Source organism: Zonotrichia leucophrys, chromosome 8 (genome assembly GCF_028769735.1).
Source record: "Zonotrichia leucophrys gambelii isolate GWCS_2022_RI chromosome 8, RI_Zleu_2.0, whole genome shotgun sequence".
Classification (NCBI taxonomy): domain Eukaryota; kingdom Metazoa; phylum Chordata; class Aves; order Passeriformes; family Passerellidae; genus Zonotrichia; species Zonotrichia leucophrys.
In genome coordinates, this window is record NC_088178.1 from 21,097,119 (window position 1) to 21,118,911 (window position 21,793).

General features: G+C 60.9%; 2 protein-coding genes across 5 annotated transcripts in view; one reads left to right on the forward strand and one right to left on the reverse strand.

Moving 5' to 3' along the window:
- Positions 1–13,753, forward strand: BTBD19 (BTB domain containing 19). Of its 4 annotated transcripts, XM_064719445.1 has the most exons (9): positions 165–279; positions 1,331–1,435; positions 2,202–2,421; positions 2,716–2,769; positions 4,273–4,332; positions 5,613–5,681; positions 5,996–6,127; positions 6,322–6,447; positions 6,562–7,389. In XM_064719445.1, exons 3-9 carry the CDS (start codon positions 2,209–2,211, stop codon positions 6,694–6,696), a joined length of 789 nt encoding a protein of 262 aa, XP_064575515.1. In that variant the 5' UTR covers positions 165–279; positions 1,331–1,435; positions 2,202–2,208; the 3' UTR covers positions 6,697–7,389. The 4 variants fall into 4 exon arrangements, with proteins under 4 accessions (XP_064575514.1, XP_064575512.1, XP_064575511.1 ...); XM_064719444.1 differs by lacking the exons at positions 1,331–1,435; positions 6,562–7,389 and adding an exon at positions 13,632–13,753 and having other exon boundaries at positions 1–279; XM_064719441.1 differs by lacking the exon at positions 1,331–1,435 and having other exon boundaries at positions 6–279.
- The window catches only part of PTCH2 (patched 2), a 21,348-nt gene continuing 6,924 nt past the window's right edge, over positions 7,370–21,793 (reverse strand). The window contains 22 exon segments of the mRNA XM_064719440.1: positions 7,370–8,766; positions 8,867–9,274; positions 9,425–9,670; positions 10,074–10,173; positions 10,442–10,584; positions 10,710–10,847; positions 11,373–11,656; positions 12,092–12,272; positions 12,361–12,503; positions 12,762–13,074; positions 13,163–13,568; positions 13,677–13,795; positions 13,875–14,000; positions 14,087–14,179; positions 14,285–14,440; positions 14,521–14,652; positions 14,883–15,030; positions 15,288–15,409; positions 15,494–15,689; positions 17,644–17,735; positions 17,978–18,047; positions 18,164–18,353. Coding sequence (XP_064575510.1) covers positions 8,867–9,274; positions 9,425–9,670; positions 10,074–10,173; positions 10,442–10,584; positions 10,710–10,847; positions 11,373–11,656; positions 12,092–12,272; positions 12,361–12,503; positions 12,762–13,074; positions 13,163–13,568; positions 13,677–13,795; positions 13,875–14,000; positions 14,087–14,179; positions 14,285–14,440; positions 14,521–14,652; positions 14,883–15,030; positions 15,288–15,409; positions 15,494–15,689; positions 17,644–17,735; positions 17,978–18,047; positions 18,164–18,353 — 3,806 coding nt within the window. The 3' untranslated portion in view covers positions 7,370–8,766.

Consider the following 21,793-nt stretch of genomic DNA (forward strand, 5'->3'; position numbering starts at 1 on the left):
TCCCCCGGCAGCCCGGCCTCCAGCCCCGGCGCTGCCTGCCAGGTTTCCCTAGCAATGGGCCGTGCCGTACGACGCAGCCTGCTGGCTTCCTCCCCGCGGCCTCCCCGGGCTGGCCGGCCTCCCGACAGCCCCGGATCGCCCGCCGCCATCCTCGGGCCTCCTCCCGCCGCCGCGCTCCCTGAGGCCGCCCATGGCCGGACCCGGCTCGGCGCGGCTGCAGGGCGACGTGGCCGCCTTCAGCGCTGCCCTGCGCACCCTGGTCAACAACCCCCAGTTCAGGTGAGGGCCCGGGCCGTGCCGCCTCCCCCCGACACTCCTCCTGCTTTCCCGCAGCCCCGAGCCCTTCGGCTGGGGCCGTTGGGGCCCGCAGGGAATCCGGGGAGCCCCGGGCAGCTGGTGGGGCCGACGCGGCTTGTGCAGCGCTCCCCACACACCCGCATGCCAACAGGAGGCCAGGGCTGCCCCGGTGTGGCCCACCCTGCACAGCCATCCTCTCTCAGGAGGAGGGAGAGTTCCCGGGTGTGCCCAGACCCCCTCTGTTCCCCTGCATGGTGCCAAGAGGGCAAGGCAGTTTCCCAGGATAAATCCTATGCTAGGGCTCTTGCCCTTGTCAGGAATGTGGGTGCATTGAGCTCCCCAGGAGCAGCGTACTCCCAGCTCAGTTCCTTTACCACCTGGCTTTATTGGTGCTTTATCCCCAGACGGCATAGCATCCCTCCTCACAGGGTTTGGCATTCCTGCCACCTCTTGCCACAGCAGAGAGCAGAGATGCAGATGCTGCCTTGGCTTCCCTCACCCACATGGTATGTCCTGCCTGGCTGTGGTCCTCTTCACCCACTTCCTGCTGAGGCCTGGGCAGCCTGTCTAACACCAGAGCTATCTAAGGAAATCCCCATTCCTGCTGAAATTTTTGGCTACCCAGAAGAGAAATCCCTGTAAAAACTCCCCAGCCACAGCACCAGGCAGTAGAGGAGTGGCTGACAGTGCCTGGTCATTCTCAGCCTACATCCTGCTGCTCACATCTTTTAACCCATACCTCTTATCCAGCATCCTGCAATCTGCATCCTGCAGCCTGAAATCTCTGCTCTGCATCTATCTACTTTATCCCACATTCTGCATCCTTTCTCCTGTAGCCTGTATCTCACAACCTGCACTCTGTAGCTTTTGTTCTTCATCCCACATCCTGCAACCTGTGTCCTGCATCCCAGACCTTGCATGCCATCATCATAGCTGGCATTCCACATCTCACAGCCTGCATGCTGTATTTTGCTTGCCCCTCTTGGCCTGTGGACCTCAATCACAGAGCAGTTTGTCATGATCCTCCTTGCAGGAGCAGTCATGGAGGACCTGTTGGGCTCTGCTCACAGCACCCATCCTGCCCCAGCTGTGTGTCTCCTGATAGACACTTGGGATGACACAGTTGTCCTTCCTTCTGGTAGGCACATACACCAGAAGTGTCCTGTGGGACATTCTGAGGGCTTGTGCATGTCCTCATGGCAGTCAGAGTTTGAGTGGTGTGTCTTCTGCTCATTAGCCTGCTGGGATGGAGGAAGGGACAGGGAGATAGGTGGGCCATAGCCACAAGTGTGCTCAAGCTGGGGACTCCATGTCCTTTGCCTCCTTCCTTTCCCCTGATTGTGCCCCCCTTTTTAGGGGCCAGGGAGCTGGGGAAACATTTTGAGGAGGGTTATAGGGGATCAGGGCAACAGGATGGTCCCTGTGCTCTGCTATATGCCACAAGCTGCCCTGTTGGGCCAGTGCCAGCCCTTCTGGCAGTTGTGCCAGGGACTTCACATCCCTGAGCTGATGAGTCAGTTCCCATGAGTCAAGGAGGCTGATCCCGGTGACAGCAACGCTTTCCTTGGCTCTGCTATACCGAAAGAGAAAGTCACTTTCTCCAGCTGTCCTTGGCCTTTCTCTGCCCTGCTCAGTGCCAGCACCCTGGGCTCTCTGTGCCAGCACCCTGGGCTTTCTGTGCTTCCCAGAGGACCTGTTGTGCTCACCTCACCTGCAGCATTCAAATGGCTGGAAAAAGCCACCAACAAGGTCCCCTCTGTTCCCCTGTTGGGACAAACGCCTAGGTTAAAAGTAAAGGGTACTGCCCCCTGTGCCAGGCACTCCTGTGTGCCCTGTCCCAGCCCAGGGAAGGCTGTGTCCTTGCTTTCCATCACCGTGTCCCTCATGTCCCCTCTCCCCTGCAGCGATGTGATGTTCGTGGTGGGGCAGGAGCAGCAGAAGGTGTTTGCGCACCGCTGTGTGCTGGCGTGCCGCTGCCAGGTGTTCCGTGGCATGCTCAGCCAGGACTCCTCCAGCAGCGTCCCACCCCAGGGCCCCTTCATCCTGGGCAACGTGCAGCCTGAGGTCTTCCTGGCCGTCATTGAGTTCCTCTACACCAACAGTGTCACCCTCAACAGCCACATAGTGAGTGGGGATGGGGCTGGTGGGGACCATGGATGTGGGAGGGATAAGAAGGGGATGCCGGGGAAGGGGTGCTTTGCGACTCTTGGTGTGCCAAAATTGGAGGAGATGTCTTGGGACCTCTGACTGTGCATACCCTGGATGGTGAGAATGGGGACACCACAGCAGAAGACCTAAATTTTTCTTCATGCTGCAGCCTTATCTCGCGTGCTCCACTCAGGAGCTCCTTTACCCTGGGCTGCTGTGCCCATCCATGCCCCCACACGCTGATGATCACAAAGTCCCTCTTGCCTGCAGGCACTGGAGGTGCTGACCTCGTCGGTGGAATATGGCTTGCAGGACCTGTGCAAGGTACGGTGCTATCTGGGCTGTGGGCAGTGGTGCCTCGGTGTCCCCAGGCTGGGCAGCACCCCAGGATGGTCCTTGCATGGCTGCTAGCTGGAGGTGCCTCTGAGGAAAGCACTGTGGTGAATTACACAGCCTTGGCCCTGCTTTTCTATCCTGGAAAGGCTCTCCAGTGGGATCCCCCTTGAGGGGGTGCAGCCGCGGCCGGGAATCCCACAGGGGAATCCCGAGAAATCACGGGGAAGACATGGAGTTTCACATCTCCTGCACAGCAAAGGTCAGGAGGAAAGCCCCTGTGCCTTCGCCCACACGTGCTCTCTGGTCATCTGACAGGATGATGCAGTTCGAGAGAGCCCCAGTGCTGGGAGCAGTCAGCACCTCAGCTGTGGTGCTGCCAAAGCTGTGCTGCTGCGGGTGGGAAGGTTTTGGGAAGGCGGCAGGGACACAGAGGAAGGGTGGGAGCTGAATGAGGAGGGGCCGGGGAGCTGAAGCAGCTCAGTGTTGGGCAGGGCAGCCAGGCCACGTCATCAGCCTGATTCCTGAATTACAGCCTGGCTGAACACGTGACCTGACATCTCACACCCAGACTTCCTCCCCATCACACTGGGAAAGTACCTCAGGAGCTGAGGAATCGTGGGCTCCTGTCTGCCAGAGTGGTGGGATGGGACCTGTGGGAACAATATCAGCCAAAGCCCAGAGGTGGCAGAGTGGTCAAACAGCTGTCTGGCCAGGGAAGGGATACAAGGGGTGTTACAGAAAAAGGGGACCCTGGTGCTCCTCTCATGAGTCACAACCCACCACCCAGCAAATGCATCCTAAGGGGGTTGACCTGCATAGAGGAGGGGTGGGAAGGAAAGGGGCTGACCAAGGACAGCTGGTGAAACCATGTCAGTGTGCCCAGCTGCAGGGTGACCTCATATCCCTCCTGCCAATGACTCAGGGCCCTTCTGTCCCAGCTGACAGCTCCTCCCTGCATGTCACATCCCCTTGGGTTTCCCAGGGACTCTGGTAGGCAGCTGAGATAGGCAGGAGAGAGGTCCCACTCATGATAAACATGCTGGTCTGGCTGCATCCCACCTGCATTATCCGTGTAGGGGATGCAGCTGGAGATGCTGTTCCCCCTGCAGTCACAGCCAGAGCACAGCTGGCAGGCAGGGCTAGGGCAAAGCTGAGGGCACCCAGTGCACTGCAGCTGGCACCAGGATTGTGCCCTATGGCAGAACATGGATGGCATCTATAGGATTAAGGGACCCACCTGGGGCTATCAGATTGGCTGGGTTTGGTCACATCAGTCTTGGTCCCTGTCTCCATCAGTGGCCAAGCTGGCTGCCCACATCCACACTGCAAGGCCTCATGCCACAGGCCAATGCTTATGAAATCCTGGGGGGCTGAAAGTGCCTCTGCCCCACATTCCATGTTCTGGGGGCTCAGGGGATGCTGAGAGTTTTGTGGGGGGATGGCAGGGTTGTGTCCCTCACTCTGGCCACCCTCTCCCTGTCTGTCTTACAGCTCTGTGTCAAGTTCATCAAGGACACACTGAGTGTGGAGCAGGTCTGCGAGGCTCTGCAGGTAAGAGTCACAGCAGTGGGGTCACAAAGGCTTAAAAATAACCTGTAGAATCTTGGGGGCAGGAACAGACTTGACCCTTCTGTTCTTGCTGGACAGTGGGGCAGGATTTCCCACTCAGCCCTGGCCCAGCAGCTGTCCTGCCAGCTCCCAGACCATTGGGATTGTACCAGGGCTGCAAGGGACAGTGGGCCACCAGATCCTGGCAGAGAAGTGTCTTCTCTGTCAGCCTGAGCAGGACTGACCAGAACTTCACAGTGCCAGGGCTTTGTCATCATCTGCATGAAAGTGGGAGGCACTGGGTTTTGGGGAACCAGTCCCAAAACCCCTGCTGAGAGTTGAAGCACCTAAAAATAGCCTTGCAAAGGTCCTAATGGCCCTTTCCATGCTACTTGGTGGGACCAAGGCTGCTCTGCAGAGAAGGGGTATTTGTTTAATCTCCCACAAGCTAAAACAATCTTGGGGTGAGGTGTCTGCCCTAGAACACAGAGCCCCAGCCAGATGTGTGCCAGACCACTGCGACAAATGGAGCTAAAATTGGCCCAGAGGAAACAAAACAAGAAACCCCAAAACCCCAGAACAAAACAAACCTGAAGAAAACAGCTTGTCTGCCCTCCCCACTTGCGTCAGCACTGGTCCCCTGCTGTGGTGGAGGGGGACATGATGTTCACCCTGCCTGTGTGGTCCTGAGTACCCCACACACAGCGGCTGCTGTGGGGGGATGGGGTTGTGCCCTCCTGGTAACCTGATGGGCAGTGCCAGCCCTGGGATGAGCATTGCTCAGTAGGGCTGGGAGAACATGAGAGCAACCCCAAATTCCTGCTGCGGTGGGGGATGGCAGCTATAGGTCAGGCTGAGGCTGGCACCAGGGGTATGGGGTGCTTGTGGGGGGCTTTAAGCTGATCCTGTGCCCGCACAAGGAGCACTGGGGACTGGTGGTTTCATGTGCCTGTGGTGTTACCTTGTGAGAACAGCACCAGGACTTCTTGCCCACTATGGGCTTGGTGAGGTGTCTGAGCAGAGGTGGAAAATCACACGTCTGCTTAGAGTGGGGCTGGGTAACCATTGTGGGCATTAGAGCCACCAAAACATTTGGTCTTGGGCAGGCCAAAAAAGGAGGGGGGGCCTTGGTGCCCCTTCCTCCCCACACTCTGCCATGGTACCCAACCCAGAGGGATATGTTCTTCACCTGTGCCCCTGACAGTGCCCATGTTTCTTTAGAGCTTTGGCAGGGAGTCCCACCTGCCCTGCACCCCCTTGCAGGTGTCTGTGTTGTCTCACAGGCTGCGGTGACCTATGGGCAGGTGGACCTCCAGCAGCACTGCCTGGCCTTCATCGAGGGCTGCACCGCGGTACGGTGGCAGGTGATGGGGGAGCATGGTGTGGGGTACCCCAGGGCATGGGGGGCACGTGGCATGGAGAACACTGCATGAGGCAAGGACAGGATGGCTGGAGGCTGGGAGAGGACCAAATGGTACTTGGAGAGAAGATGCTGGGTGACTGGCAGAGGCAGGCTGGGGGTTACTGGAGTGCCAGAGGATTGGAGTTTGTGTTGTGGGATGCTGGAATGCCAGGCAGGGATGGCACCAGGATGTGTCTGATGGATGGGGGTGGTGGTTGTGTGGGGTCCTGGTTCCAGCACCCTGGTGTTGTGGTGTGCTGGCAGGCAGTGGTGCAGACCCAGGGCTTCCGTGAGCTCTCTGACGTGGTGCTGGCGCGGGTGCTGCGCAGTGACCGCCTGGCCGTGGATGAGCTGGAGCTGGTGCAGGCTGTGCGGGAGTGGGCACACGTCAGCTCGGTGAGTGTCACGCAGCAAGGACCACCCAGGGGTGCCTGGGCCCCCACCAGCCCAGGCTGGGAGTGTAGGCACGCTGTCCCTGAGGCCAGGGCTCTGTGATGCACACAGAATCTGTGTCACTCCCGCCAGGCCCCTGCCTCCCCTGGTGCCCAGGACATCACCAGCCTCATCCCTCACATCCTGATCTCTGACAGGCTGTCCTGGAGCGTCCTGTGCCAGAGGTGGCTGCCCTGCCAGTGAGGGAGCTGCGTCTGCCCTTGCTGGCACCCAGCGAGCTGGTGACACTGGAGAGCCACAATCAGCAGGACCTCCTCATCCCGGTGAGCTGCTGCCTGTTCTTAGTGTCCCCTGACTGACCTCCAGGGCTGGAGGGTGCTGTGGGATGGGCTGAGGAGCACCACACTGAGGCAGTGCTGATGCCCCCATGCCCACAGGTGGAGAGCATCGCTGCAGCCTGGCGTGCCCACGCTCTGAGGAGGGGCAGTGGGGTGCCCTCCCGCCTCTGCCGTCCCCGCCGGGGCACACGGCCCCGCGACCATCACCGTCACCTCGAGCCACACGCCAAGTAGGGGCTGGGCAAGGAGCTTTGTCCAGCCCAGCCAGGGACTCTGCAGCGGGGCAGGCAGTGGGGCTGGGCACTGATGCTGCTGTGGCCAAGAGCATTGATAAGGTGCTTTGTCACATGTCAGTGTCAGGGCCAGGGCAGGATGCCTGGGTCACCCCAAAAGTGGTGCAGGGGCTGGGGGTAGGGTGGAGCTGGGCTATGCAATGGGTGCAAGGACACTGCAGGCTGCCCAGAGAGTGACCCAAGGGTGGTGGGGCTGCAGCGATCCCTGCGGGACAGGGATCCAAGATGAGCTCTGCCTTCCCCGGGGCCGTGCTGCCCTCCCCTGGCAGAGAGGCCGTGCTGCAGTGGGAAAAAGCACCAGCACCTACCTGGGCAGGGGCACAGGGACCCTGGGGCTTGGAGGGGGTGCAGGTACGAGGGGACACATGGGTTCTTTGCACGCACTGCTGCACCGACAGGCTCCCAACCCCCGTCAAGCCCTACCAGCAGGCCACACACACACAGGACAGGCTGCCAGCCCCACCAAGTGCCACACACACAGTACACAGCTCTCCTTGCACCCCCCATTGAGTGTGTGCACACAGCTGGGTCTGTCTCAAGCACACATACCCCCCCCTTCCAGCTGTGTTCCCCAGGAGAAAGGGCCGGACACAGCAGGTAATTTATATATAATATATATATTTACTCTTTAAAAATAAACCTTCAGTCCCCACTACCGCCTGTACAAACTACAAAAATAAACCTTTGCTCTCTTTGATATAAATAACTTAGATGGCGTGTTTGGGGGGGGACTGCCCGCCGTGCCCACGCCTGGCACGGGGACAGGGTCCCCAAGGCCACCCCTGCTCAGTGGCAGTGTTGGGGGGCCTGGGGCCGCAGGCACAGCAAACACCGCTGGAGTTAAAGTGCTGGGTAACGGCGCGGACGGTGCCCGGGATGGGGACGGGGACAGGGATGGGGACAGGGGCTGGCTGCAGGGACAGCCCCGTTGCACGGGGACATGGTAAGAAATACCGTTTCCCAGCAAGATGTGCCTGGTGGCACCATGGGAGCCCACGTCAGCGTGCAGCGCCCTGTGCGTGCTCAAGCCTGTGCCATCCCCTGGACAGAGCACAAGTGTGACACAGGGGCTGTGGTCGTGGGACAGCTCAGGGGCTTGGCACAGCGAGAACCACTCCAAGGATCTCCCCCTTCCAAAACCCTGCCTGTGTGCTGGGGAGCAACAGGCTCCCTTTCTCCACTGTGGCACATCCATGATCTTCAGCCTTTCCATACTTGCCACTGGGGAAACTGAGGCACAGACTAGCATGTTGGAAGGGATGAGCTGCCCATGGAGTGGGGGCATGAACCAGGTCTGTGCCCCCAGGCTCCTGCTGCCTCCAGTGGGCAGCCCTGCACTGGGCAAAGGGTCTGCCCGCTCCCTGCCTGCACCCTGGGCAGCCAGGTGAGGCTGTAGGCTGAGAAATAAATCTTTTAAAATAAGCTTAAAAATATATATCTCTCTATAGATAGTTTCCCTTTGCAATAAATAAAGGTGGGGGTGCCCACCCTAGGCCTTGCCCATGGCATGCCAGGGCATAGCTGGCTCTGGGGCTGCCCCCTTATCAGCACAGGGGGCATCAGGGCACCCTGTTGGGGTACCCCAGCTCATGGCCTGGGATGGGTGGTCCCAGGAGGAGGTGATGGGGAGCAGGCAGTGACCCCACAGAGGGGGAGCTGGCATGGCACCGAGTCCACCTTGCCAGCAGCTCCAGAAACAGAGGGGGGAGTTAGTGCTTCCATTTCTGGGGGACAATAAGTCCAGGGCAGGATAACCCCAAGCCCTGGGTGATAGGACATGGCACCAACGGTACAGCCTCGGGTGAGGGACACACGGGCACGGCATGGCCTGCACACAGCTTGCATAGAAGTGCCAGCCTGCCCTACCAAGCCCCGGTGCAGGGTGCAGGGGGCTGGTCCTCCTCGGCCAAGACCGCTCCAGCGATTAGCAGCACGACAACGGGTGACCCCGCTCTGCACCCTCCTGTGCCCACTGGGTGCTGGGGAGATGCTCTGCCCAGGAACCAGCAATCTGTAGGGAGAGAGATCTGGGGGTCAGTTGGGTCCCTCCACACCCACCCTGCACCCCACGCTGCCATGCCCAGCCCTGGGTAGGGTGTCCCCAAGCTCACCTAGCGCCAGGCACCTGCCCCGTGGTGGTGTCCCATGTTCTGCATCTCAAAGGTGTCGGGCACAGCGGCGCCGCTGGTGCTGGGCTCGTCCAGGCAGTCCCGCTCGCCACTGGTGAAGCCCTCAGGGCTGAAGGCGGGGTAGGAGCCGGGCAGTGAGGGGTGCAGGGCCACTGTCACCGACGCGGTGGCCGTGACGGTGGTGTAGCTGCCGGCAGGACCCTGCAGGTGGGTGCTGTAGGTGGGCAGGGCTGCAGGGGGCGCTGGCCGGGTGCCCGCTGGGCAGGGCTGAGGAGGATCTCGGGGCAGCGTGGTGCACGGCTCCCCGAAGGGCAGGGGGGCTGCAGGCTGAGGGCCAGACGCCTCTTTCTTCCCCTGAGCCTCCAGGCTGTCCTTGTAGGGCTTCAGCACCTGGAGGGGGAGCATGAAGCATGAGGGCCCCCAGTCATACTGAGCATCCCTCTGGCAACACCACCAGCCCCCATCCCCCAGCTCTATCCATGACCTTCTCCCTGGGGCTGCAGGGGAGTTGGAAATGCCACAGTGGGTAGAGACACTCACAGTGATGCGGGGGAAGCTGGGGTCCTTGCCAGCCTCCAGTAGGATGTGTGCTGGGGCAGGAGGCACAACGAAGGGTCCCCTTGGGCTGCCTGGCCCCACGCTCTCCGTGTAGTGCTCCGTGTCAGAGGGCTCAGGGAAGGTGGCGGGCCAGGCTGGAGCACGCCGGACGTACAGTCCCCCAGGGCCCAGACATGGGGGTATCGACTCTGGTGGGGGTAGGCAGGGGCCATTATCCACCAGGGATGCCTGGGGAGAGAACACAGGTCAGAGGAGCCAGGGACAGAGGAGTATGGAGAAGTAGGGAGTAAGGGTTGATGCGAGGATGGGGATGTGGGTGATGCCAGGTGAAGCAGGGATGGGATCAAATGCATCAGGGAGGGGTGGGGAAAGTTGTGTGCGGAATGGAGCAGGAACAAAGTCAGGTAGGTATGGGGCAAGTAGGATATGGGTCAGAGAAAGGATGAGGTAAAAGAGGGATGGTACAGGGCAAAAGATGGACTGAGATTGGTTTCGAGATGAAGTTGGGACTGGACAAGGCAAAGATGGATAAAGGGCAAAAGGTGGGCAGGGAGAGGGGCAATGGGGGATGGAGAGACAGGGTACAGGGCTGGGGAGGATAAGGGAGAGGAGGGATGGAGGGGTCTTGTACCTCAGGGGGTGGCCCGATGACAGAGAGCAGCACGGGCAGCAGCACCAGCCCATTGAGCAGCCCCAGCAGCGTCAGGATGGTCAGCACCGCAAAGAAATACCTGAGGGCGCCATAGGCACATGGGGTAAGCAGGCACAGCCATCATGAGCCTTTCCTATCACAAACATGGCTTCCCACTCCACACCCCCTGGCCCTGCCATGTCTCCCCAGCCTCCAGGCAAGATGGAATGGCAGTCCCCAGCAAGATGTCCTCACCAGCTACCCCACATCCCCACTACCAGACAGGGGGACTGCCACACCCACCAGCCCCTACTGCCCAAGTTCTTGTAGGGCAGCACGTGGCTGATTTACCCTTCTTCAGTGCTCACCTCATGATGAAATCAAACTCAGAGCCAGCCAGCATGAGGACACCCAGGAGGGTGGAAACAGCACCATCCATCACAGGTGCAAAAGTGTGCTCCAGTGCTGCAGCTGAGCGCACGTTCCTGCTCCCCGCAGCTGTCAGGAAGCCCTGAGTGGGATGGAAATGTCATGCGGGACTGTCCCCATGTGCCACCCATGATGGGCCACCCATTAGGACATGGCCAAGCGGGTGAGGGTGCCAGGGAGTGGGAACTGGGATCAGCCTGTACTCACCAGGGCCACATGGACAGTAAACTCCACACCGATGCCCACCGAGGCAATGAGGATGACCACAGGGATGGCGCTCAGCTTGATGCCCATCAGCCCCATGATGCCAAACAATTCCACAGCAATCATGGCCAGGATGGAGACCTGGAGGGTGATGGGGTCAATGAGAGATGGCTTTGATTGGCTGTCCCCCATCCCTGGCAAGCCTGACTCTACTCCATACAGAGCAGCCTCACCTCCCTGACCCTTTTCCCTCTATTTGGAGTGTCCCTTTGTCCCATCTTCTGGGGATAGCCCTCACCCTGCTCTGCATGGATGTCATCAAACCCCTGCCCACTACACACATTCCCAACATAACAGGTTCCCTGATCACTCCATGTGGCTCCCCCAACAACTGCCACCTCCACATGGGTGTTCCTGTCACTCTCTTCTGCATGGATGTATCCAGGGCCCCCTGTTCTCTTCATCAATGATATAACTAATCCCTCCATACAGGAGTCCCCCACCCACTGCCACCCTCATATGGGCATCCCTTCCCTCCCCTGGCCACTCCATCACCCAATTCCCATGAAGCAGGAACCCAGGGCCACTCAGCAGGATGGGAGAAAGGCTGGATGTCCCTGTCCCCACCCATCAGGCCCATCCCAGTGCATCAGGGTGCGTACTCACGATGATGCCGGCGGTCCAGGGGTTGAGCAGCAGCAAGGCGCACACGAGGAAGGTGCAGGCCAGCAGGATGCTGATGGCCAGCAGGAACCAGTGCCGCAGGCCGATGTACTGCTCCCAGAAGAGGAAGGGGTAGCCACTGGGGTAGCTCAGCACGCCGTGGCGCTGCGCAGCCTCCTGGCAGATGGCCCGAACGCTCTCAATCGCCTCCACAAAGTCAGACGTGCGACGCAGCCCGCTCAGGTAGAAGGGGAACTGGGCAAACTCCAGTGGCTGGGCTGCTGGGACTGTGAGGAGATCACAGGCAGTGTGAGGGTATGGGCAGTGCGGGTGGACAGGCAGCACAAGAGCACCAACCTGATGCCTGGCTGGCCACCACAGGTCTGAGGAGTGCGTAGGGAACAGACTGGGGTCAAGGAGGAGGGCAGGGCATTTCTCTGCCTGTAGGATTTTTGTGCATTAGTGGGTTACTCTTTGCAGTGAGATGCTCCTGGGCTGGAGCAGGTGTGTGTTGCTAAGCACAAGGGGAATACACAGGGGGATGCTCAGGGTGTGGGATGCAGGAGGATGAGGGTTAAGCATGGGGAAGCAAGGCAGTTTACCAGACGGGGTGAGGGAGTGAGGGGTTTCCCTTCAAGGCAAAAATGTGTGGGGAATGGGGTACTCTGCAGAAGGATACCAGGGGCAGAGGGGACCTTGAGGAGCCCACCATGCTCACTCACTTCGCAGGTTCTCGCCTGTGGTGTCGTACTTGTCATGAATCCACTCGGGGGGTGGGGGGTAGAAGTTGGCCTGGGAGGCAGCAAAGCCCAGGGGGTCGTTGCTGGCCCACACTGTCAGGCAGATGTAGAAGGTGTCGGGGGGAATGATGCCATTCTCATCCACCAGTCGCCGCGTGGTCAGCTACAGGAGAGACCAGGAGTGGACATGAGCTGGGCAGCTGGGGCAGAGACATCCCCAGCCCAGTCAGCCCAGCGCTGTCATCACTCACCTGGTTGAAGTTGAAGGGCTCCTTCTTGTTGCCGGTCTGGATGAGGAGCTTGTATGCCAGTGCCCCATCCTCGGAGCCATTGCGGTAGCTGTCATGAGTGATGCGCCCAGCCTGCCAGTCCCTGTCAAAGGTGGCCTGAAGCCCTGGGGATGCAGAATGGGGGGTAAGCATTCCTGGGGATACACCACCCTGCACACCACCCCGTGTGACCCAGGGAGTGTGGTGCCAAAGGGATGGACACAGAAACCCCAAGGCTCAGCTTCCAGTGCTGGGCACCTTGGGACCATCCTCCCCAGGGTGCTGCACACAAGGGAGGGCATTCCCAGGTCAGTGGGGAGCATGCAGGCTGAGGAGAGGACTGTCAGGCAGGGGAAGTCATGGAGAAGAGGCATGTCCCTCACCTCTCAGCCAGTCCTGGAAGTAATGGAGCCACATTTTAGGCAGGTCTCGGTTGCCCTCCCGCACCACGTACTTGACGGTGCTGAAGGCCTGGTGCAGGCTCAGCAGGGCAGCCTGGGCTCCCGGGTAGTGGAATCCACCCTTAGTGACAATGAACATGTTGTAGAAGGAGAAGTACTTGAACTGGGCCGAGATGAAGGCGTGTGCCTTGGTGTCCCGTGGCACGATGTCCGTCAGGTAGAGGCCATCATGTACCATGGTGGTGCCATAGAGGCTCAGCCCTAGCAGTGCCAGGAACAGCACCACCACCACCACCTGTGGGGACAATGGGGAGGTCAGAAACAGTCCTGTGCCACCCACCCACCCTGAGTGGCACCACCAACCAGGGCTGTCCCCCCCTCACCTTGGTCCGGGTGCGCAGAAGGAGTGGGGCGTACTTCTCCCGGGCGAAATCAGCGAGGCTCCAGCGGCAGAAGGGCAGGGGGACACACTCCCGGCCACCCTTGGCCTCATCCAGCTGCGACAGCAGATCCCGGGTGGAGCTGGATGGGGCGAAGACCTGCGAGCCCAAGGGATCACTGTGGGGCAGCAGGATGGCAGGTGAGGTGCACACCTGGGAGGTGGGTGGCAGGACAGTGACAATGTGGTGGCCCGAGGGGTCACACCGGGTGAAGGCTTGCACGGTGGTGGTGATCTGGGTGCTGGTGGCCATGCCGGGGTGCCCATAAGGAGATGGGTGGCAGGCATGGTTGTCGTTGGCATCAGCAAGCTCTTGAGGCTGGATCTGGATGACCCTTGAGGAGCAAGGGCTGCATGGAGAGAGTGGAGGAGAGAGAGAAGGATGAGATATTTAGTCACCCTCTCTTCTTTAGGGAGCTGTGGGGTCAGACCCAGCCCAGCCTGCCCAGTGCCAGTACCTGTAGAAGCAACAGAGGATGTCGAGCCGGCGTTTCTCCCGGCGGTGCAGGTCCAGGCTCAGGATGGCAGGGAAAACAAAGAGCACCATGGCGAAGTTGAACACAACAACCACTGCAGCCTGCAGGTATTGGGGGACACACGTCAGAGAGGGGTCTGGCCATCCCTTCCCATCCCCTGGAAAGGGACTGTGGCCCTACCTGGAGGGAGAAGGCACGCAGGGCAGGGATGGGCACCAGGGCTGCCATGAAGAAGGCAATCATGTTGCTGACAGAGGTGAGAGCCACGCTGGTCCCCGTGCGCTTCAGACACTCACCCGTCCGCTCCTGCAGGGACAGAGAAGGGGTGATGAGAGGGACCATGGGGAGGCAGGAGGAGGCCGAGAAGCCCCTGGGCAGTGCTCAGTGCTCACCTTGAAGGGGATGTGCTGGCTCGTCTCGGTGAAGGCGTGAGCCAAGAGGAACATGTCATCCACCCCAATGCCGAGGGCCAGGAAGGGCAGGACCTGCCACAGAGCAGTTGGCATGAGCAGAGGGACATGGTCACCACCTGAGAGGGGACTCAGGGTCCCACCCACCTCACAGTACCCAGCTCTTCCCCCAGCACATACCTGGGTGGTGGCTGCATTGAAGGAGATGCCCAGCAGTGAGCAAAGCCCCAGGCCAGAGGCGACGGAGAGAGCCACAAGCAGGACCCCAGCCAGGCCCACAGCCCCTTGGGACTTGGAGCAGTCCCACCGCAGCATGGTGACACAGGCGTAGGCCAGCTGCAAGAGCACAGTGGGTTAGCAGGGGCCTTGGGGGAGATGGAGGGATGGCAGAGGACAGAGAGAGGGGGCACACATACCATGAGGAGGTAGCCCCCAGCCACCCGGATGACGCTGACGTCAGAGAAGGACTTCATGATGTCGTTGAGTGTGGTGGTGGAGAAAGCATGGACACTCTGTGTGGCGTTGGGAGGGATGGAGTCCTGTGCCAGCTGCCAGAGGTGCATCCCATTAGAGGAGTGAGGAGCCCCCTGCTCTACAGTACACCCACCCCAGAGCCACTCAGGGTGTCAGCATCATCACTGACACTCCCTAGGGATGCGCTGGACTAAAAGAGAGTAGTGCCAGAACCCGTGGCCACATGAAAACCTGGGCACAGAGGGATGCCATGCACAGGCTCACCCCTGCCCAGCCCCATGTGGGGGCTGTTCCCAGTGCTCACCTCCACGAATTTCCTCTGCCAGGCCTCCAGGATGGCTCCTGCCTTCTCCTCGCTCCAGCTGATATCATGGATCTCGTAGTCATCCTTGAAGTGCTCATAGAGCTGCCGGGGGCTCATGAGGAGGAACATGGTCTGCAGGGCCTCGGCGCTGGGGGACAGGCACGCACCTCGCTGGGACCGGCTGCAGCGCCCCAGGATGCAGGAATGGGTCCATCCCCCACCCCACGGCACCCATCCCCACCACAGACAGCCAGGAGAGGACCCAGGCATCCTGCCTCCTTGCTCTGCCTTGCTCTCTGGCCCCACACACTCAGCAGCCTCTGAGACAGCCCCACAGCCCCTCCTGCAGCCAGGGCAGGCGTCCTGCCCTGTGCCTGGGGATGCCCACACCACAGCAGCTCTTACCGTAGCAGCTTGCCCTGGGAGTCTTTGGTCGTGCCACCTAAAATCAGCTCCTGCTGCCAGCGCATGAACTTCCTGGAGAAGCCGTGGCAGCCCCCCGAGAGCTCGGCCGGGATGTCGGGGCTCTGTGGAGGGGAGGTGTCAGGATTGTGGGGCAGGCATGAGAGCACTCCCACACCCAATCCTGGTCCTCATGGACTGTGACCCACCTGCTGGCTCTGCTTGTTGGGGGCACTGGAGGGACACTGGGGGTCCCGGGGGTCCAGGCAGGGCCGCTCCATGTAAGCCTGTCCCACCTCTGCCTTGTCTAGCAGCTCTTTGAAGCCTTCCAGGGATGTGAACTGCCCCAGCTCCTCCATCAGCTGCAGAGGGTCCAGGTTGCTCCACTGGATGTCTGGGCGGCCCCTGGGCAGAAAGCAGCACTGGGGTCATGGGGGATGCCAAAACCCACAGGCAGTACCACCATCACCCCTGCCAGCCCATGCCAGGGGTGCTGCGGATGCCCTCCCGGGCAGGATGCGGGGATGCAGCCGAGCTCAGACCCCAGCACGTCCCTTACCCCCTCCTGGGAATCCCCCGTGCCCTGTGCGCCACAGCGGGCCGTGCCCCGAGTCAAGTAGCGTGCCTGATCCTGTTAGTCCGGGACAAAGCGGGGGGAGCCGGCCCTGCTGCCTGGCCCCGCTTTGTGTGAGCAGTCAGGCCGATTACTGCCCGTGGGCTAACATCTTGATAGAGGGGAGCAGGCAGGCAATACTCCCGGCATCCCTTACAGCCCTTCCTGCCATTTTCCCCCAAGCTGGAGAGTTTGGGGCTCAGCAGAGGTCCTGGGGACTCAGCACAATACTAGCTGGGCATGGAGTAGGTTCTTGGAGGTCCAGCAGGACTGCAGGGGACTTGGGTACCCAGGAAAAGGGTTTTTCCCATTGCCTGCAGATGCTCTGCTCCCTCCACCCCAGCCTGGGGAGCTGGGGGCCAGCTTCCAGCCTCACTCAGCTTCTTTTTTAAGACAGAAAGGACACACAAAAAAGCCAATAACCCAGCCCAGCGCTCCAAAGAGGGGAAGAAAAGCCCCGAGCAAGTGTGGGCTCTGGGGAGAAACACAGCCTAATAATTCATGAAGGCTGGCTGGGCCAGAGCCGGCCGCTCGAGATTCCCACATACCAACCGGAGCTGCTGCTGCTTCCAAAGAGAGCCCCTTTTATCTGCTTTCGCTTGCTTCACTGAGCCAGGGCAAATCCTTTTGTCTTTCCATAGATTGCTGCTCTTTGTTCTCCCAGCTCCCACCCCGCTCACCCCTTGGCGTTAAAAAGGGGGACGAGTCCCCCTGGGCTGGCCGCGCTCAGCCGGGGTGCCCGGGCTCCCTCGGCTGCTGGGAGAGAGGAGTCCCGTGGCTGCTCCAGTGCCAGCCTGCCTGCCACGGAGCTCAGCCCCAGAACACTGCCCAAGCCAGGCAGGCAATGCCACCAGCATCCCCTCTGGCACAGCCACTCCAGCCCCACTTACTCCTGCTCTGGCAGTTCCCCAGCCTGGGATGGAGAGAACCTGAGGTCTTGGGGGGGCAAAACCAGCCCCCCAGTCCTGGCTGGGGAGGCTGCGGCCCCTTCCCCCTCCTCCCGTCCGCAGCAGCCTGAATAAGGCCACTATTTCATCTATTTGGCAAGGGGCAGCTTTCAGAGCAGCATTAGCATGAGAAAGCACGGGGCTGCGTTTGCTGACAATGCACAAGCCGCCCCAGCTCTCCCGGACAAACACACGCGTAAACAGAAGGAATGTGGGGGAGGCTCCCCGGCCCAAGCCGGGGTCCCCAGCCCCACCACCACCGTGCGAGGAGCTGGCTGGAGTCACTCGCCACCCAGCCCAGGGACTGTGTGCCCTCCGTGCCCTGGGCACAGCTCACGAGTGTGGGTGCCCCCTCATAATCACAGCACCCACAAAGCGCTGCCAGGGGACCTGCAGCCTCAGGGACCTGCCTGTGGCACAGCCACTGTCCCCCCTGTCCCCATCCCTGGCTGGTGGGAGAGCATGGCAGGGATGGGATGGGATGGGATGGGATGGGATGGGATGGGATGGGCCTGCCTGTGGGCTGCAGCCCCCCTGCAGCGGTGCAGCCCTACCTGTGCCACCGAGGCCAGGCAGGAGAGGACAGGGACCTGTCCCCAGGGTGTTGACCCAGCGGGACAGCAATGGTTGTGAGACCAACCCAGGGGCTGAGCAGGACAAGCTGCAGCACTGAAGCACCGTGGAGCAGACAGAGCCAAGCTGCAAAGGGAGGCCAAGCACAGCCCCTCGGCAGCATCCCCAGCTCCTGCTCCTACTCGAGGCTCCCCACAGCCCAGGACAGTTCCCCACACACACTCACGGGAGATAGGCTGAGCCTCCCTGCAGCTTGGAGCCTTCCCAGAAGCAGTCCAGCGGTGTCAGGATCACACAGGGGAACAGCTTCTCTATCATCTGTAGGAGGAGATGCGAGGGGTCAGCAGGGATGGATCAGACTCCCCAGTCTCCCCCCCCCCTTGCTGGGCTTCCCAAACCTGTGCCTTCCCACATCCAGCCAGCAGTGCCTTCCCAGCACCTGGGGCTGGCAAGCCCTGTCCCCAGCACAGCCCATCCACTGCCATTGTTTGATGGACTGACCCCACAGGTCAGCAGCCACCCCCAGGGGCTCCCTCTGGCCACCCATGACCAGCACTCACCCTCTCGATCATGCCATTCTCAATGATGGGGACACCTGACTTGTAGCAGATCTTGTTCAAATCCCACGATCTGGAAAGGCAGAAGGAGGCGCTGAGAACGGGCATATCCCACAGGGGACATGGCAAGGGCAAGAGGGATGTGCAGAGCAGCGAGGGGGTCCCCATCCCCATCTGGAGCCGACTCACTTTCCGTACAGGGAGACTTGAACCTTGCTGGCGGCCAAGGCCGCCTCGAGGTGGAGCTGCAGGGCCTCCTGTGTCAGAATGTTATCACCCTCCTTCTTCGGGGTCTGGATCAACATCTGGGACGTGTAGACGGACTCCTCGCCCAGCTTCTCCTTGGTGTAGCGCAGCTCCTGGCTCACCCGGCTGCCCGCTGTGGAGGGGACCACGATGTGCCCTGTCAGTGCCAGGGCAGGCAGAGCCCCCATCCCACCAATTTGCCCTCCCCATCAGGATGTCCAGGGAATGGGATGGGCAGAATCAAGGCCACGCAGCATCAGGTGGTGCCGTGATCACTCACAGGGGCTTTTGGTGTGAGGTTCCCCAATTGCTGCATCCTGTGGGTGCTCACACCCAAGGGATCCAAACAGGGACCACCTCAGGACACACTGGACCAGGCATCTCCCTTCCCACCAACACTACCCAGCCCCAAAGCAGCTTGTTGGCTTTGCTCTCACCAGAAAAAAACCCACAGACAGATGGCTGGCGAAGTGGAGTAAAAACTTAACCTGTCCACTTCCACCCGTGCACTGTGGTGGGTGCTGCAGATGCCCAAAAACAGGAAGCAAAACTGGGGGCACCCAGCCAAGCCCAGCCCAGCTCCTCCATGGCACCCCAAGGCAGCAGGGAAGGAGCGCAGGGAGAGCAGGCACCCCAAAGTGCCTGCGGCTGTAGGGGACAGGGGAGGGAGGTGGTGCTGGGGACATCACCCTTCCCTGCCAAGGCTTTGGGATCTGTCCCTCTTGGGCAGCGGGAGAGCTCCGAGCACAGCAGGGCCAGGGTTTCCAGCTGAAGCCACCGACTCCATTTGCGGCAGCCTCGGCATGGAAGAGGAATCCCCTCCCAGCCAGCGTGGCTGGGGCTGGGACCAAACCCTGCACGGTCTCTCGCATGGCTGAGCACCAGCGCAGGGACAGCTGTCCCCATCCCCTTCGAATGGGGGGCTCCCATCTCTCCTGGCACAGCAAAGGGGAGGCAACACAGCCCAAAGGAGGGTGGGAAGTGGATCCTGACACCCCTCCCAAGCGCACCACTTGGCTGCCCTGCTCCAGCCTCCTGCCCTGGCACATCTGGGGTGCAGCCCCCGTCCCAGTGCCACCCACTGGGGTACCCCAGGATGCCCAGCGTGGGATGCTTCCCAAAGCAGTGCCGCTGGCAGGGGTGAGGCTCCTGCCCAGCCCCAGGAAAGCGAGGGGAGGTCACGATTCATCTGCACCAGGATGCTCCCTCAGCAAGAGGCGGGGGCCCCGGCGGGCCTGGCCCTCCGCCAGCACCGAGGAGGCCAGAGCGAGACCGCAAATAAGGAGCAGAATCTTCCCTTTTAATGACTTATTATATGGGTTGGTGTTTTGGTTTTTTTTTTTTTTTTTCCCTGCTTTTTGGGAACGGGGAGGGCAAAGCATCTTTATTGTTCCTGGCTGGGCCAGGGAGCAGCTGGTGTCCATCAGATGCCAGTTGGGATAGAGGTTGTGCCAGGGACAGGGAGGGGGGGACACGGCCGCGGCTTTTGTGTGTGTGTCAGAGGGGACAGCAGCACCCAGGGCGAGGGGACGAGGACACGGGGAGGGTGGGTGTCGGCGGTGGGGGAAGTGGGACGCCCATGCCGTTCCCAGCAGGCTGGGAGGTCGGGCGGGAGGTGCGCCAAGCTGCTCTCATCTCAGCCGTGCCACCCACGCCGCGCCCGGGCGGGAGGTGGGACACAGCGCCGAGGGGGTGCCCGGCAGCGCCGCTGCTCCCGGGGGATGCATCCTATCCTGCTCCGCCCTGCCCCGCCGGCATCCCCGCCCCGCACGGCCGCGGGAGGAGCCGCACATCTGCAAGCGCGGGGTGGGGGCGAGCCCCCCGAAAAATTAAAGAGGAGGGGGATAAAAAAAAAAAAAAAAAAAAGGAGAGAGAGAGAGAAAATAAAAAGCCGTCCCTTGTAATTAGTGTTAATTTGGAACAGGGCACTGCGAGCCGTCAGCAAGCTTCAAAGGCCGTGAGGAAGCCTCAAATTCCAACACCCTAATTAACCAAAGAGCAACATGAAAAGACAAGGCAGCGCACACAGGGCTGCCAAGGACACTTCAAACGGGCGCACGCCCGCCGGCCGGGCAGCCCGGCAGCGCCGAGACGCCCCACGCCGCACGCAGCCCCCCGGCCGGCCGGGGAGGGGGCTGCGGCACCCCCATACCAACAATGGGCACGGTAATGAGGAACTGTATGCAAATTCCTCCTTTTTGTTGTTGTTGTTGTTGTTGTGTTGGGTTTTTGTTGGATTTTTTTTTTTATTCCAATTAACAAAGGGAGCCCTTGGCTTTTTCATGCAAAGGGCTCTCTGGTTCCAATCAGGCGTCCGGTCCTGCTTACTAACAGCCTGCTCTGCTCCCCGGCAGGGTTTGGCTTCACTGCCCTGGACCCCCAGCTCCCTCCAAAATCCAACAGTAGGGCCTGGGGGCAGGGCAGTCCCCCGAGGCTGGAGCATCCTCGCTGGGTCTGGGCATTGCTCCTTCGTACCGCTGCTGGGGGGCTGTGGGGGCAGCCTCAGAGCAGTTCTGGCTGGACCTGGATTGGGACCCTACAGCCACTTGCTCTCCAAACACCTGGGGTGCAGAGCAGGCTCCTGCCGTGCCCCAGCAGCGACAGTGGATGCTAGGAATGGGACAGGGTCCCCGGCAGGGAGGGTGGCTGCGTGTGCGGCTGCCTCGCATCTGCCGGGGGAGCCCTCTCCGTAATTACAGCCTCCGCCACAAAATTACAGAGCAGGGCTGAAGCCTCCCTGCCCCCTTCCCGGCCACCCTGCCGGAGCCATTCCCCCGCACCCCAAACCCTCCTGGCACAGGAGCCACAGCCACGGCACTGCAGCCAGCTCAGCCTCACATAGCGGGGCCAACTCGTGCCCTCAGCTGCTGCAGCCAGGACAGAGCCTCAGCCCCTGTGCTGTCCTGGGAGGCGTCTGATCCCAGCTCATTCCACATCTCCCCAGGGGCAGCCAGAACCTCCCAGACTCATCTCAGAGGGTTTGGGGTCAGATGAGCCCATGCCAGGTCCTCTGCCCACAGCGCAGTTGCAAAGCCCCCCCAGGCCAGGGCTGGCCCCCGTGCAGCCACCCTGCGGGTTGTGACAGCAAGGGGACCTCCCACCACGCTGTCCCAGGGCAGGGCAGGAGGTGAACAAACCCCGTGGCACCCTGTCCCTGTCTCCAAGCACCCAAGGGTGGGAGGCAGCAGGCTGAGCGTGCCAGGGCAGCATGTCTGGGTGGCACGGGGAGGGCAGTGGGTGCGGGCAGGCTGCGAGCCCCACACTGAGCCCTCCCTGCCTGGCAAGGCTGAGGGCGAGGGAGGGATGTGGGAGGTGCTGGGGACCACAGAGAGGTACCAGAGTCTCCCCAGGAAACACATGCTGCAAAGACCACTTTGTCCCATCAGGCTGGGTAGAGGTCACGGTCAACAGCAGTGCCACCACAGTGCAGATGGCACCCACGCACTGCCAGTATTGTCACCGCTTGGGTGTCACCTTGGGTAGCATAGGATGACAGGAAGGGAACACTCCTGGGTACACATTCTCCCTTGGCCCCCAAAATCAGGCCCTGTCCACTTGTGTAATGGGGCTACG

Bases quoted from the DNA above. Each gene is read 5' to 3' on its own strand.
- BTBD19 (XM_064719441.1), top strand. From the start codon at position 191: ATGGCCGGACCCGGCTCGGCGCGGCTGCAGGGCGACGTGGCCGCCTTC. The intron at 280-2,201 runs GTGAGGGCCCGG...TCTCCCCTGCAG, and splicing joins GTCAACAACCCCCAGTTCAG to CGATGTGATGTTCGTGGTGG. The intron at 4,333-5,612 runs GTAAGAGTCACA...GTTGTCTCACAG, and splicing joins AGGTCTGCGAGGCTCTGCAG to GCTGCGGTGACCTATGGGCA.